This window comes from Kogia breviceps, chromosome 15, assembly GCF_026419965.1.
Source record: "Kogia breviceps isolate mKogBre1 chromosome 15, mKogBre1 haplotype 1, whole genome shotgun sequence".
NCBI lineage: Eukaryota > Metazoa > Chordata > Mammalia > Artiodactyla > Physeteridae > Kogia > Kogia breviceps.
Window position 1 is genome coordinate 2,303,212 of NC_081324.1, and position 15,552 is coordinate 2,318,763.

Sequence of the window (15,552 nt, forward strand, 5' to 3'; positions counted from 1 at the left end):
AATTTGATTTCTTTTCACTCATTAAACAAACAAATAAAAGTAGCACCATACTTCCATATAGGAAAACTTTCATAGCACCTTTACGGTACTAAATACTATTCTAAATAATATTCAATTTTCAACGTCCTAATTAAGATGACAGATTTTGGTAAAAGAATACCTTCTATCAACCAGCTTACTAAGCTTACCGTTAAAACGTGAGCAGTCTCTGCGGCACTTGTTGAATTCTGTGGCCCACCCATGTGCATCTTGCTGATATGAGTGTTCAAGCTACCTAAACTTTTAAACACGCAACTACATTCTGTACAATTATAGGTAGGGCCATTCTTGACCTTAAAAAAGAAAAAAGAAAAAAGAAGTTTTTACAATTGTTAGATTAAAATATTTAAATTATGGCAAATCATAATTTACCATTCAATTAAAATGACAGAAATAATCTAACCCTTTATCATACCTTTTCTTATAAGTTAGATACGTCTAGAATCAATGACCCAACTCTTTAATCAATATTGCCAGTACGAGATTAACTGAAATTTCAGTCTTTTCTATAAGTCAGAACTGGTTCAAGTGAAAAATCATAGTTTTCAGTTATTGTGCTCTAGTAAAAAAATGTCTGACATGCTCTCAACTTCTTAAACGGTTGAGCACAGTGTTCAATAACGAAGGCCAGACAGTTGGATATAATTTTACTCTGAGCCTTGAACATACAAGTCAGGATGGATGGCCATGCAATGTATACATTTTCCATCACCAGGGACTACTTTTTTTTTTTTTATAGGGACTACTTTTTAACACTGTGACAGAGCCAAGAGTGGACTACAGAGCAGTGACACGGACAGGGCCACCCAGGCACAGAGGAAGCACCCACAACGTCCCCTCCGCCGCTCAACAAGCCCAGCCGGCTCTGCACCTGGCTAAGACCTCCATTCCACCCAGCACCCTGCTAAGAACGAACTTTATGGCTTTAGACTCATCACAGGATTAGACAATGCTACACACAATCCTTAGAGGTTGTTCCTGTCCCACCGCAGGCCCCAGGGTGTCCCCAGGCTGGAGGCAGGCGAGTCCCCGGCCTTCCCTGGAAGGGCTTCCTAGAGCCGGGAGCACCGAGGAGCACGCCCTGGAGCTGTTCTAAGGCGCCGTTTTCCAGCCGCTGTGCGTTTCAACACACCGCTATTCCCCAGCAATCACCTTTACAAAGAGGGAGCGCCACAAGGGTCACCTACACAGCCCAAATTTATTCTTCTCAGATCGAAAGGTAACCTCACGAATATGTATATGCTCTTCCTAGTGTCTCTGGGTCTTAGATAATAAAACTTAGTCTTTAAAAGCAACTTCATTGCATATGAAATTCTCAGTCTCGGGCTTCCCTGGTGGCGCAGCGGTTGAGAGTCCGCCTGCCGATGCAGGGGATATGGGTTCGTGCCCCGGTCCGGGAGGATCCCACATGCCGCGGAGCGGCTGGGCCCGTGAGCCATGGCCGCTGAGCCTGCGCGTCCGGAGCCTGTGCCCCGCAACGGGGGAGGCCACAACAGTGAGAGGTCCGCGTACCACAAAAAAAAAAAAAAAAAAAGAAATTCTCAGTCTCTTTACAAACTATATGAAGTATGTAGGGTTTTCTTCATTTTAGTGTTACTTAAGGATTTACTCCAAGGAAAAAACTGAAAGATATACACATGCTTTTAGGAATGTGATACTTTTCATCCTCCAAAGTATTGTAGTTATATAATATAAATGATCCATGATAAAAGTATTTGTGTTGCTTAAATATTTCTTCATAATCTACAATTAGACTAAATAAGACACCAAATCATGACAATTAACAAGAGCAAAGGTGGGGACTTCCCTGGTGGTCCAGTGGCTAAGAATCCGCCTTCCAATGCACGGGACACAGGTTCGATCCCTGGTCAGGGAACTAAGATCCCACATGCTGCAGGTCTACTGAGCCCACACGCTGCACCTAGAGAGAGGCCCACGGGCCACCAGAGAGAAGCCTGCGCGCCGCAACAAAGAGCCCGACGCAGCCAAAGATAAATAAATAAATATTTTAAAAACTAATAATAAGAGCAAATCTGAACCAGTTTAAGAGAAATACTTCCAGAGTCTGCAAATCAGTATTACCTGGAGACAACAAAAAAATTAGGAACATCAGTTTGGCTGAAATAGTTTGCTAATAGAAAATGTGAATGGGCCCATATGCACAGTCAGCAATACTAGCACCAGAAAAATACTTTCTCCTCAGTTTCATTTCTTGTCTTTCAATTTCTTACACTTGGAAGTGTCTGTTTCAGGTTCACTAAAGGGATGACACAGGTTAGCATTCAGATTGATGGACCACAACTAAGAATGGTATTATGATTATTTCCAAACATTTATTCATCAAAGGTATAACACTGTTGGTAAAAAGACAAAAAATAGCATTTTATATTTCTCCCATGTATAATAAGCCAGAAAGGTTCAAATGTGTGTATATATATGTGTGTCTGTGTATATGTATGTCTGTGTGTATATGTGTATGTGTGTGTCTGCGTGTATGTCTGTGTGTTATGTGTACATATACATATAGATGTATTTTTTTAAACAGGGCCTGCTCTGCACAAACTCTTCGTCTACATTTAAAATGGAGAATTTCTCAGGTTCACTCTTAACTCAAGAGCCATCCGTGCAGCCTGAGATGTACTACACACCTGTGAGGACCACTCCCCCAAGTGTGACGCTTACCTCTGAGTGAACTCTCTGCACATGTGACTGAAGATTCCCTTTCTGAGAAAAAGCGGCAGGACAAAAGGCACAGGCGTGGGGTTTTTCACCTGTATGCTTAATCATGTGAGTTTGCAGCGCCCCCTTCTGGTTAAAAGCTTTTCCACATTCGCTGCATTTAAATGGTCTTTCACCTAAGAGAGGGAGAAAATGATCAAAACATCATATTCCATACTGTGCGAGCATCTGATGGATTAAAAGAAAATACTTAAGTTACCCACACTCAAGACCCCGAAGAACCTATGCCTCCAGGCAGAACGTTCCCCCGTGGCCGCAGACTCACACATCTCACTACCTACTCAAAACCTCACAAGGAACACCAAGGTTATCAGCAAACTATGGAAAAGACAAGATTAAATTTCAGGTCTAGTTGGCTCTAAAGCACCTTTTCTTCCCTTAAGGTCCCACGGAAAATCACCCAAAAGTAAATGTATCTCGTACCCGTGTGTATCCTAATATGCCGAGTTAGCTGACTTGGCTTTTGGAACGTCTTTCCACAGTGTGGGCATGAATACGTGAATCCACTCCTGTCGATGTTCCGATTGTAAGACCTTGTACTTGACACCCTAGTAAAAATAGAGGAAAAGTACTCAGTAAGTCAAATCCCTTGTGTCACCACTTCTAAACCAAAATCCTATGGGAAAGCTTAGCTGACTGGCCATCAGAATGTGCTTTAATGAGAAATCAATCACATATAGGTGCGTAGGACACACACACACACACACACACCTGTATTAGTTTTGTGTATCAATATCATAAAACTCGTTTTTTTCGTTGGGGGGGAGAGTCGGAACGTCTCTTCTAGATAAAGCTTTCCCTGTGCAGGTGTGATTTCTACGTGGACACGAGTGTGTGCTGCCTGCTCCAGGCTCCTCCTAGATGCCGGTGATCTCCAAAGTGCATCTCCAACAACTCAGACCCCTCCTCTGAGCACCAGCCCTGGGCACCTAACTCTCTACTTGACATCCCCTGAAGGCTCCCGGGCGCCTCAAACTTAGCAAGTCCCAAATGAAATCCTGTTTATTCTCAGCCTGCTCCTCTCCACAACAGGAGACGGCAGCTCCCAGCTATGAAGTTTAACCCTTAGAAGTTACACTGGATTCTTCCTTCTCCCTCACCCCTGACTTCAAGTCCATCTCCAAACGCTGCTGGTCGCACCCCAAAACACCTCCAAATTAGCTCCCGTCTCTCCACGCTGCAGCCACCAGCGTGGCCTGAGAGGAGAGCCGTCATTCCGTGGCCCCGATCCACAGGTCTCCCTGCTTCAACCTCACCCACACAGCAGCCAGGCTGCGGTCTGAAGGCTGGGCAGCCGGATCCGTGGGCCAAACCCTCCCAAGTTTCCCCGCGGCCCTCGGGGTAACACCCACGTTCCCGGATGGGCTCAGCGCCCTCCAGCTCCGAGAACCTGCCGCCTCGCACTCAGCCCTGTTAGCTCCACTCCACCCCGCAGCCGGCTCCCCCAACGCCGGCCTCCCCCTGCGGCTCAGACCGTGGCAACGGCCCCCCCTCCCCGCCCACCAGGCCCGGAGCACCCCTCCCTAGACCTGCAGGGCCGCCTCCCACTGCTCCCCACTTCAAATGGCCCTCCTAAGAAAGGTCTACATCAGACAGGTGCCTCAGCAACTGCCCCACCCCTGGAGCATCACCCCAGGTGAATCCAGATGTACTTCCTTCTCAACACGCCCACCGCCTGAAAGCCGCACCGGCTAATCCGCTTGCTCGGCCGCTGTCTGTCTCCCCTGCTAAAGGGCAGCTCCGCGAGAGGGAGGCAGTCTGCCGGGCCCCCAGAAGGCCCAGGGGCCGGCGCGCTCTAGTGCACGGTGACCACGTGCGCGCCTTCAGTCGCCTCTCCAAGACTTCTGGGGACAATCAAAAGAGCCTGTGCTAGAACGTCATCACGATAAAAATCTATTGTGATGGGACACATACGTTACATTTTGGGAGTTTAAAACTCGCCAAAATAACGAAGCATCAGGTGGGAACCCCATTAGTCAACAACCAGCAATATGAAGGGAGTGGGAAAGACAGGAGAACTTTGATCACATGGAGATGTTCAGTCCACGCTTCCAAAACACAATGCCGAAGAGAATACATAAATACTACAAAGCATTCGGGCACTTTACAGACTTTATTAACTGCTGTGGGACCTTTTGCTGTGGTGGTGCTGGTTGTTAAACAGTACAGATAGCTCCTAAATACTGGAGCTTGGAAGGGTGGCAAGTTAAACTGATGATACTGTCATTAAAGTTCATCAATACGGGCTTTTTACAGTTTGTTGTGGAGATCAGCTCAACGCGTGTGACCAACTCAGCACAAAGGGCAGGAACCACCCTGCATTTCATAGCATTAAGAGAAGGAAATATCAGTAAAAAATATATAATCAGAAATAGGACAAATACAAAATTTCGAAGCCATGTTAAGTTTTACTAGGAATAAAGGTATATATGTATGTAAATATAGGTGTGGTTGCTAATATTATGAGCACTAAAGCCAGACTATTAGCGTTTAAATCCCTAACACTTGACTTATGGCTATAAAACCTTGGGCAAGTTACTTGGTCTCTCTAGCCTACCTTTCCTCATCTGCAAAATGGGGACATAAAAGTATCAGGCCTGAAGGGTTGTTTGTAAATGATCAAATGAAGTTTTACTTATATATTTATATACACACTAAGCACAGTAACTATTTAAACATGTAAGTTCTAAATAGGTAGTATAAATAAACCAATTCAGTAAAAAGGGTGCTAATGTGGCCTTTGTGAATCCACTCCACACACCTTGTTACCTGCCCATGAAAATGCATTGCCAATAATACTTTGTTCTACACCTTTTAACATTATAATATAGCTAAAAACATCTACCCATACAGTCTGACACTTAAATTTTCGACCTCGCCTGTCCTACTGTAGACACGACACATAACACATGCTATGAAAGACATCCCACCATCACAGGAGATGAGTTGCCCTGTTCTTGTTTCTAAAGCAGCCAAGATGTGTGACCACTCATAGCAAAGCGTGCCCCTTTTTAATGGACTGTATAATTTTTTTTTAGCCCAAGAAAAGGCTCACACCTAATTTTATAATGAGTCTTCATGTGCTCCTTCAGCTGAGATGACGTCTCAAACTCCTTCCTGCAGGCCTTGCAGGCGTGAGTCCGGTTCGCAGCCAGCTCCTGGCGGTGCTCCTCCATGTGTATGGCCAGCTGGCTCTGCAGGGTGAACTCATCCCCACACTCAGAGCAGATGAGGTTCTGCGGAGGGAAAGACCGCCCATGAGCAGCGCAAACACTTCAGAGCCATCGCCTCTCGAAAGAACTCCTACCGTAAACAGCTGATGCACAAAGTACGCGTTCCTCTGGGACAAACGCTATTTCACCTCTTGACAAATACATCATCATGTCCAAATATGAACATATAAAAGTGATTTCTTTCCTGATAGAAACATACGGAAAAGGATGAGAGAACAACACAATTTCTGAGCAAAGCGAACTGTTTCAAATTGGCTGCCGGGTAAACGGCATTTTGCCCATCTCTGCCATGAAAGCCTTGAAGAGAAGCAGAATGACTTCGATGTCACAAAAGGGTCAGGAAAGAATTTAAGTTAAGGTGACAGTTTAATAGACTCTACTACCTTAAAACAAAATGACAGCTGGTAAATTTTTAAACGGAAACACCGATCATTCTTTCAATCTGGTTTATGGGTAGTTGACTACGAAGAGTCCGTGACTGTCCAGAAGTGCCTGGCTGAGCACCTGAACAGAGCTATGGAATAAGCAGAAAATACACACAGGATTTCAAAGACTTACTGAAAAAAAGAGGAAGAATGTAAAATAGCTCAACTTTTAAAATTTGAATTAGAATATTTTGGATCTGTTTTCATAAATATATTAAAATAAAATATATTTCATCTGTTTTCTTTTTAACTTTTGGAAATATAGCCACTATAAATTTTAAATGACTCAAATTTCAATTAGGATAGCACTGGTCCAGATGTTCTGGAGTTGGGTCTTGGTTCACGCGAAGGCTGCCTGTCACCAGCTGTGTGTATCTGGGGGCACTGACTGCTCAAAGTCTGTGCAACAGTGGTGACAGCCATGCCTGCCCTCACAGGGTGGTTATAAAGTGAAGTACAACGATGCATGTAAGATGCTGAACGGTGCCCCTGGCACAGAGGAAGTACTCAGTAACGAACTGCTGACTCAGTACAAAGTTCAAGGAGTTTACTCATGTGACCTTCTATAATACATTATTTATTTAAATGATCCAAACACGGAAAAGAATGAGTGTAACCTGTCAATGAGCATAAACTATTATTTGCAAACAACAAAATATATAGCTATTTCTTCCCATCAGACTTTCTTCTAATTACTGCACCTGACAGTCTCATAAACGCATAGAAACAGCATTAACATGAGGTTGTTCATTGATACTACTCAAGACCATCCTTTGCAGAAAAGACAAGGAGGAATGCAATACTTTGAGCAATCCAATAATGACGTCAACTTAAGTGACTTTAAATTAGTGTTACTACAGAATAATTTAAGGAAATAATGAACTACTATCTTGTTAGTATCTTGGTGATAATAAAGAAATTTCTTTCTTGGGAACTGTCAAAAATTTAAAAACCACCTAACAAAACTTGCCGCCTCTCTTGAGCGTGGCGCTGGGGGCATCCACACCCTGCATCTGCACAGCAAACTACTCTCCTTTCACTCACGAGATAAACGCTGACTTGTTACCCTCCCACCCGCACCATGATTCTTTCATTGCTTTGGCTCAGACCCATCCTCTTTTCAGGTACTTTTTCACCACATGAGCAGATTAGTATATTTCAGGAGACATCCACATGGATGTTACTCAGAAACTGATCAGAATCTTCTGAGTGGAGACTCTGGTTTATGTACAATTTGCTCATACGGCGAAAGCAGGATCAAGTACGTGCTGGCTCACAACCGAAACAGGCCTCGTGACGGAAGGTTTCGTGCCGATGCTGTGTTACACCCAGCCAGACCCAGGAGCCAGGATGGGCCTCCCTCCCTGCCCAGGACCTGGCACCTCGAGCAAGTCTTAGTGGGGAGTGCGAGGCCTGTGGGCAGCTGGCGACGCCCACTTCACTGCGTTCCCCGCACTCGGAGCCCCCAGCAGGCCCTCTAGGCGGAGGCAGTGGCTAGTGCCCGCCCCAGCAGCAGGTGGGCCCGGCGGAATTCCAGTGAGCGCTAAGCGGCCAGCAGATCGTCCAGGGAAACATATGGCATTCTTATCAGCCCCCATATGGCTGAAGATAAAATAATTTTTTAAAGTCAAACAGAGTATAAAATACGATAAATACTAACCGCCTTTAGGCTACTCACCCCGTAACACTTGCCCTTCCTGCCTCCCCTCCCCCGGGGCCACCCACGACCTTTCTCTGCACCACCCCGCTCCTTCTCTCAGAGCCCCCCGGCTCCAATGCCCAAGTGCTGTCCTTGCTCCTGCCTGGGCTTTCTCAGCAGCCGTTCTTCCCTTCCTACAGGAGTCTGCCTCAAGATGGCGCGCAGTGCAGGAGAGAAACCTTAGCCCACCCCACAGGACACCACCCTCCTCTGAGCCCCGGCAGCACTGGTTTCCATCACAGTCCACTGGGCTCATCTCTTAGCACGTGTCACCCTGTCCAGAGGCAGGACGGGCTGGGGAGTGGAGGGCTACCTCACAGGGCCCCTGTGCCCTGTGGGGGTGACGGGAAGCGCCGTGCAGATCGGTCCCTCCTGCATCACTTGGCCGAGTCTCAGTGCTGCCAGTGGAGAGTCTACACAGGCGGGGAATCAGAACACGCTCTGCTTCTGCCCGGCAGAGGATGCAAGGCCAGCTTCCAGCCGGGCTCTCTAACACCATCGGCGGGGGGGTCTGGGTGCCACCTCCTTCCGCCAGGAGACGGATGCAAGATTAACTCGCTTCTGAATCCCAGGGGTCAGGGGAGCAGAGGCCCACCCGCTTCCTGGGGACAGGGAGCAGGACGGGGCAGACGACCGCTCTCCTCAGCCCCGCCGGGTTCCTCGGAGGGTATCTGGCTGGAATAGGGCTGTGGCAGTGTCGACAAGATTCTCTCTTGTGAGACCACCCTCTTCCCAGTCCGGGCTGTTGGCAACCAACCTTCTGGCGTGTTTTCATCTATGCCTGCTGGCAGAGGCTACGGGCTCTTCCAGCACCCTGTCCAAATGCACAGCAGGCAGAAAGCAGCCCAGGGCACTCCGTGCCACACGTTCCTCGAGTCCTGGAAGCTGCCCGCCTCCCTCTTCCCAGCTCAGGAGCCTCTAGGTCTCTCGGCTGTGTGATCTCTAGGTATTTTCAGTTGCAAGAGGGGCACAAAGGCTCTACTTCATCTTAGCTGGATTCTTAGCGGTTAATTTTAAGTGCAACTAAGGGTAAGGAATTATTCCTGTAGTGGATACTAATAAACCACATTCAAATCAATTAACTAAGAAATAAAAACATACAGAATAGGCAAAGGTAGCTAAAATGCATTCTTTTACATGGAAAAGACTGACAACCGTGTCCCAGTACCTACTCTTCTTCTGTACAGCGACGGGTTTCTTAGCTGAGCACAGGGCAGTGGCCGACCTCCCAAGCGCTAACCACCCCGTGTGGCGACCACGCCCCTTCCACTCGGCCGCTCCGCCTCTGGATCTCCACCTCCCTGCCTCCCTCCGCTGCAAGCCACAAGACTCAGGAGACAGAGAGCAGCGCACGTGGGGCCCCAGACCACCTCGGCCGCCCACCGGCTCCGTGCTGCATGACACCGGACTGCTAGCTGAGAGAGGAAAACTTCGAACCTGCGCCCGGACACGACCCTGCTTTTAAAAAGAGCACCCTAGTTTTACATGTTGCCAGCGCGTTTTCCCATCAGAAATAAGCACTGCAAACCTCTGTTGTCGTTGCTGCTCTGCCCAGGTGAGACCGCTAGTCCTGAATGCCCGTTCAGCGTGGGGTTACTAAGGTCCAGTTGCTGAGTATCACTCTCAGCATCCAGAGCCTTCTCCCCAGCAGCACAGTGGCGCAAGGGCAAGAAGATAAAGCATTTTCACAGTTTCCATTCCCACCTTCAAACCACAGTTACACAAAAGCCTCTCTTCTGACTATTCCAACCCTTTTCCTCTCCTGTGACTATTTATTGATCTAAGAGAGAATCTGTTATATTCCAAGAGAGAAAACAGAAGACAGGTTAGTAGTAATAGAAATGAAAGTCAACTGGTTTCAGAAAATACACGATTCAAAAAAATTGGGCGTCAGAAACTATGAACTGTTTACGTTCCTCAAAGGCCTTTTGGAGAAAAAAAAAAACTCTGGAGTCAGAAACTATGAATTGCTTACGTTCCTACAACAGTGAAAGACAAAGACAGCTGGAGCTTCACCAACGCAACAAGGATTCAGATGAGACCAGGCTGCACAAGCTGCCATCACAGCTGCTGCGCATGACGGGGCTGCCACCTCAGGAGACAACGTCACAGCAACAAGAAACCGACACAAGTACACGAGGTAAAAGCAGACATCAGAGACTGTGAGCTCCACTTGGGGGACAATCTGGAAAAGAATCTGGACAAAGGGTGTGGAAGAGAAAATAGAATGAAGGGAAGGTTTTGAAAATAATGTATAAAAACCTAAGAGTGTCTGGAAATGATGAATTACCGTTATTTCTCTTTCCAGTTATGGAGGAGGTAGAGAAAAATTTTAAAGGTGTATCTGAAGAAGCATTAGGATGGAGCACAGCAGTTTCGCTGGCCTACATCGCTGGTGTGCGGCTGGCAGAGGCGCAGGGCCCCGGCTCAGGGGCACACCCGCCCTATGCCATCACCCCCAGGGCTGGGTCCACCCGGGGCGCCGGGACAGGTGGAACCTCTTCAATCATCTCCCCCCACCCCACCTGCCGCCCGTGAGCCCCCTAGAGGATTCACACACACACACACACACACACACACACACACACACACACACACACACACACACACACACCCCAGGCTTCACCCCCTTGCTGATGTGGCCTAGACCACATGTTACAGCATTTCAACCCTCTGCCAACACCTGACTCATTCGCTATCCCATCACACACGCTTTGTAAACCGGAACCTTGATGCAAACAACCGTCTGACCTCCTACCAGGCTGAAGGGCGCTGTGAAGAAGCCACATGCTCCCCTCCCAGCCAACCCACACAGGTCCGTTCACAGCCACGACCCCTATATCACGTGTAACACAACCCACGTATCTGTCCCTGGTCAGGCTCTGCTCCCACTCTGCCCAAAAGCAGGCTTCCCACACCCATGCCTCTCTCCACCGCCTCATTCTTCTGTGAGGACAAGGCAACGTCTCCATTTCAGAGAAAAATGAGGCTCTGCAGCCCCAATCCAGCCCAAGAGGGAGGCAGCAGTGACCATGACAGACTCGCAGGGGCCAAGGGACAGCAGACGCCCTCAAGGGAAGACACACAAGCCTTGACAACCGTCCCACGACCCACGGAGGACTGGCTCAATACTGTTCAGTTTCAATGACATCCCAACGTTGTGAAGCTGGCTTTCAGTAGTTGCCGTGGTTAAAACGCAGGGAATGAGTGAAAATAAATGTGAAACAGGAAATTGCAGGGTTTCAAAAGCTACGCAGTTCCTAATTTACATACGGTAGTTTTTCAAATGGCTACTAAGTTACTTAAGACAAAAATACCTATTGGACCTCTTAGATTTAACTACTTCAGAAAAAGAACTCTTAGTGTTCGGCTCAGTGAAACACCTGCTGAGACACAGAGACTAAGGAAGCTGCAAACCAAGAAAGGGACAGCTGCCCTAAGCCAGCAGGAAGGGTCTGGACTCGCGCTGTCACACCTGCATCCCCTGTCCACCTGAGCCCGTCCTCACGCTCTTTTTCTCGGGTCAAAGGCGGAGGTGTCTCTTCTGCTCACAACTCCCTTCTCCACCTACTCTCACAAGAGGTCAGTCCTTGCCCCTCGCGACGGAGACGTCGGAAGATGGATTATTAGAGCAATGTTAAATTCTTGAGTGTGGTAACTGTTTTGTGATAATGAGGAAAAGTGTCTTTGTTTTTAGGGGATACAACTAAAGTATTTAGAGGTGCGGTAGTAACCTGATGCCTGCACCTATTTCAAAATTGTTCGAAAATTTGAGAGGTGAGATCTGGTTTACTTTAAAACCCCCCATGTACTAGGTGGAAAACAAAACAAAACCAAAAATCTCCTCACCTAATTATTACTTGTAGATGAGGTTGTACACCTGAAAACTCAGAGAATCTGGTAGAATAGCAGGCTACAAAACTAATATACAAAAATGCACTGCTTTCCTATAGCCAGATAACAAATAATACATATCTGAAAGACCCGTTAAATGATATTTTTTAAAAATGTTAAAACATTTAAGAACAAATTTAAATAATGTGCTGAACCCATCTGAACAAAACATTACTGAATGCTTTGACAATAAAGATTCAATATTTTAAACACATTCAATTCTCCCCTTTAACAATCTAAAAATTTAATGCAATCAAAATTAAAATACCAATTACTTTTTAATTAGGCAGAATTCTAAAGTCCACATTAATAATAAACCAGAAAAGTAAAATAAGAAACATACAAACATTTGTTTATCATTATAGACAGGAGCCAATCTCCTGAGTGCCCCTTGTTTGGATCTTTGTGACGGCTACTACTTACTACCCTCATGTCCAAAGACTAACTCCCCGGCCCTCAAGCCCTACTCTGCCGGCACAGGGCTGTCTCTGGTCGTACGAGCCCAACCCTAATTGAGGGCCGCAGATCATAAGAATGGGAAGGAGGCCTAAAAGAGAAAGCAAACGAATTCAACAACCCTGTACTGACTTCAAATCCGAAAGGCGCTTCACGTACAGTGGTTTGGGCCAAGCAACTCTGAACCGACTTCCAGTGTTAACACAGGACCACCGAGCACGTGAGGGGAGGGACGAGAGCACTGCTGGGAGCCACGCCCCGTTGTGGAGGAAGCGACACACAAGCAGGAACTGGGGGGCCGGTGGACGCCCTGTGCAGAGGGACTGGGGCTGGAGGAATGAGCATGAACTCAGGATTTCTGAAATACAGGTGCACCCTACACTTTGTGGCCCTGCATTAGAAGACACAGTAGGATTTTAAAAAATAGTGATTGTACACTTGGGAAGCATCTCTAAGCAAATCACAAGACCCAGCACCTGTCAATGAACAGAGTGCTCACTGCAGCTACACACCAAGGGCAGAAACAAGCTACACAGAGACCTGTTGATTATGACACAGGTGTACACAAGGCATACAATGCAACACATGCGGCTGCTGCAACAATACCTAAGATAGAGTCAACTGAAGAAAAAGCACAGAGTACTGCTACTGGGTGGTATCACTGGGGATGCAGAGCTGTGTACGTGCACTGAAAGCCCCTGGGAGGATACAGAAGAGACCGCTGTGCAGGCAGCTCCTGGGAGGAGGACTGAAAATCGGGCCTGATGGAGACTTAAGTCTCATTCTCTAACCCCCTCTCTCTGCTGTCTGAGTCTCACTGTGTGAACTTATTCCAAAATTGAACACTTTCTGCCTTTTAAAATGAAAACAATGGCCATTTCTGGACAGCGCTACAGCTGAGTGAGACAGGCAGGCCTGCAGTCTGCAGGAGAAGGTATAAAGCAGCACGCGCTCTCGAAAACATAAGGTGGCATTCTATAAAGAACTTGAAAAACCCTTGTTAATTCAGTAAATCCAACTCTAGGAGTCTACCCTAATGAAACAAAGATACATGCGAAGATTTATTTGTTATAATACTGAAAAAGTATAAACAACTTAAAGGTTAAATAATAAAGGAAATGGTAAATATATCATGATGCTATATCCAGATGCTGAAGACTTTAATAAAGCAATTTAAAATAGTGACATGGGGAAAACACTCACGATTCAGTAAGTGAAAGAGGAAAAGATGTATTCACAAGGTATTACAGGAAAAGAGTGGGTTACAAAACAGTATGTATTTGCACTAAAATAACTATCCTTAAGTATAAGAACTATCATGGAAAGTATATGTATAGCCAAAATTTTAAAAGCCTGAAAGACTACACAGCTGACCCTTGAACAACACAAGGGTCTAGGGCGCCGACCGCGCGCAGCTGAAAAGCCGAGCGTAACTTCAGGGTGGCCCTCCACGTCGACGGTTCCCCAGCCTTGAGTCAGCCGACTTCGCACGATGTAGTGCTGTCATACATACTGACTGAAAAACTCCACGTTTACGTGGACCCACACAGTTCAGATCCGCGCTGTTCAAAGGTCAACTGCACGTGCGTTCTCTCCCACTGGTGTGATTATTGATTCTTTTATGTTACTTTTGTTAATCTTTAGTTTCTAACTTTTTCCAAACTAAACATCTATTACTTATACAATAAGATTTTAAAAGATAAAAATAAATTATCTTATATAAAAAATTAAAGACATAAAAAGAGGACACAAACCGATATACAAAGTAAAATAAACTCAATTTTCAGGATGCAAATTTTATATATGCAATTTAAACGCTGCATGTTTTTCTGTCTCTGGAGGAAACTATACCAAATAGTTATCTGTATTATCCCTGGGTGACTGCTTTTCACATTTGCATTTCCCTAGCTTTCTGTGGTAACAGTGGGGGGTAACACTTTAAGCAACAGCCGTGTATACGTCACAGTGAGCCCACCATCCCAAGAGCAGGCAGGCCTCTCTGGTGCACACCAGCGGCACGGCCCTGTCATCCTTCACTCTGTCCCAAGACTAGGCCCGTGGCCCTTTCAGGACTATTCACTGTGGTGCATAAACTGCTTTGGGTCATCATGAATTTCCTCTCTTCTCCCAAATTCCGTGTCAAGGGATCCAGGAGCCAAGCAAGGAGATTCTACCATCTTCACAGGCAGAAAATTTACTTTTGGCCCCTCAGAATCCTAAAAAAGTTACTTTTTATTAAGAAAAAATGAGTGGGGGGCACCTCTGCCAGCCACTGTGGACACACTTTGATCCCCCAAATATACTACACACTAAAATGTCTCTGCCCCAAGGTGCTGACATGACCCCGAAATAAACACTTTACCAGTGACGTGGAGACTGGCCAAGGCAAATGTAATGATAACTGACTCCTTGAAACCTATACGAAAGGTTTTTTTAAAAACTAGTTTAACCCTAACATGCTCCTAAGGGTCGGATGCATTTTAAACATCAGTGAACAAAGTACGGGCTGAAATAATTACCTCTTCCTTCTCATGCAGCATAACATGGGCTTTGAGACTAGCCACTCTGGAGAATCTCTTGTTACACACGGGACAGGTAGGATCCTCCCCATTGTGGGTGCATTTGTGAAGTGTCAAGTTGAACTCAACATTAAAGGTTTGGGGGCACTGGTCACATCGATGTGGCTAGGTGGAGAAAAAAATCGAGAAGCCACTGAAACACAGTCTGTCCACAATAAGTGTCATTCCAATATTAACAAGCGCCATAATCCACAGACAAGCTTTCTAGGGAACTTCTGAAGGCCTTCTGGCCCTGGAGTCAATAAATCCAAAACAGACACAGTAAAGCTCCTTACAGAATTTCACAAAGGAGTATAAGGAGACACCACACCTATACAGAAAATACTTCTATAAGAAATGCTGCATATAAATGTATGGGAATGTAGCCGCTATGAAAATGAAAGTGAGACACTTCAACTCATTGGGTGGGATTTTCCCCCTCTTCTGTGACAACTGCACTCTGCTGCAAACAAAATCACCTCCAGTGAACTAAGCAACTGTGCAAACTG

At 46.2% G+C, this 15,552-nt stretch overlaps 1 protein-coding gene across 17 annotated transcripts in view; it reads right to left on the reverse strand.

Moving 5' to 3' along the window:
- Positions 1-15,552, reverse strand: part of ZNF236 (zinc finger protein 236) — a 132,082-nt gene that overhangs the window by 99,167 nt on the left and 17,363 nt on the right. For all 17 annotated transcript variants that reach the window (XR_010836922.1, XR_010836920.1, XR_010836921.1 and 14 more), the window contains exons 3-7: positions 15,005-15,169; positions 5,836-6,014; positions 3,202-3,326; positions 2,722-2,894; positions 189-332 (exon numbers count right to left, since the gene is read on the reverse strand). Coding sequence is in view for 11 of the 17 variants with exons in the window: in XM_059039731.2 (XP_058895714.1) it covers positions 189-332; positions 2,722-2,894; positions 3,202-3,326; positions 5,836-6,014; positions 15,005-15,169 (786 nt within the window). In the remaining 6 variants the exon portion in view is untranslated. The remainder of the gene's footprint in view (positions 1-188; positions 333-2,721; positions 2,895-3,201; positions 3,327-5,835; positions 6,015-15,004; positions 15,170-15,552) is intronic.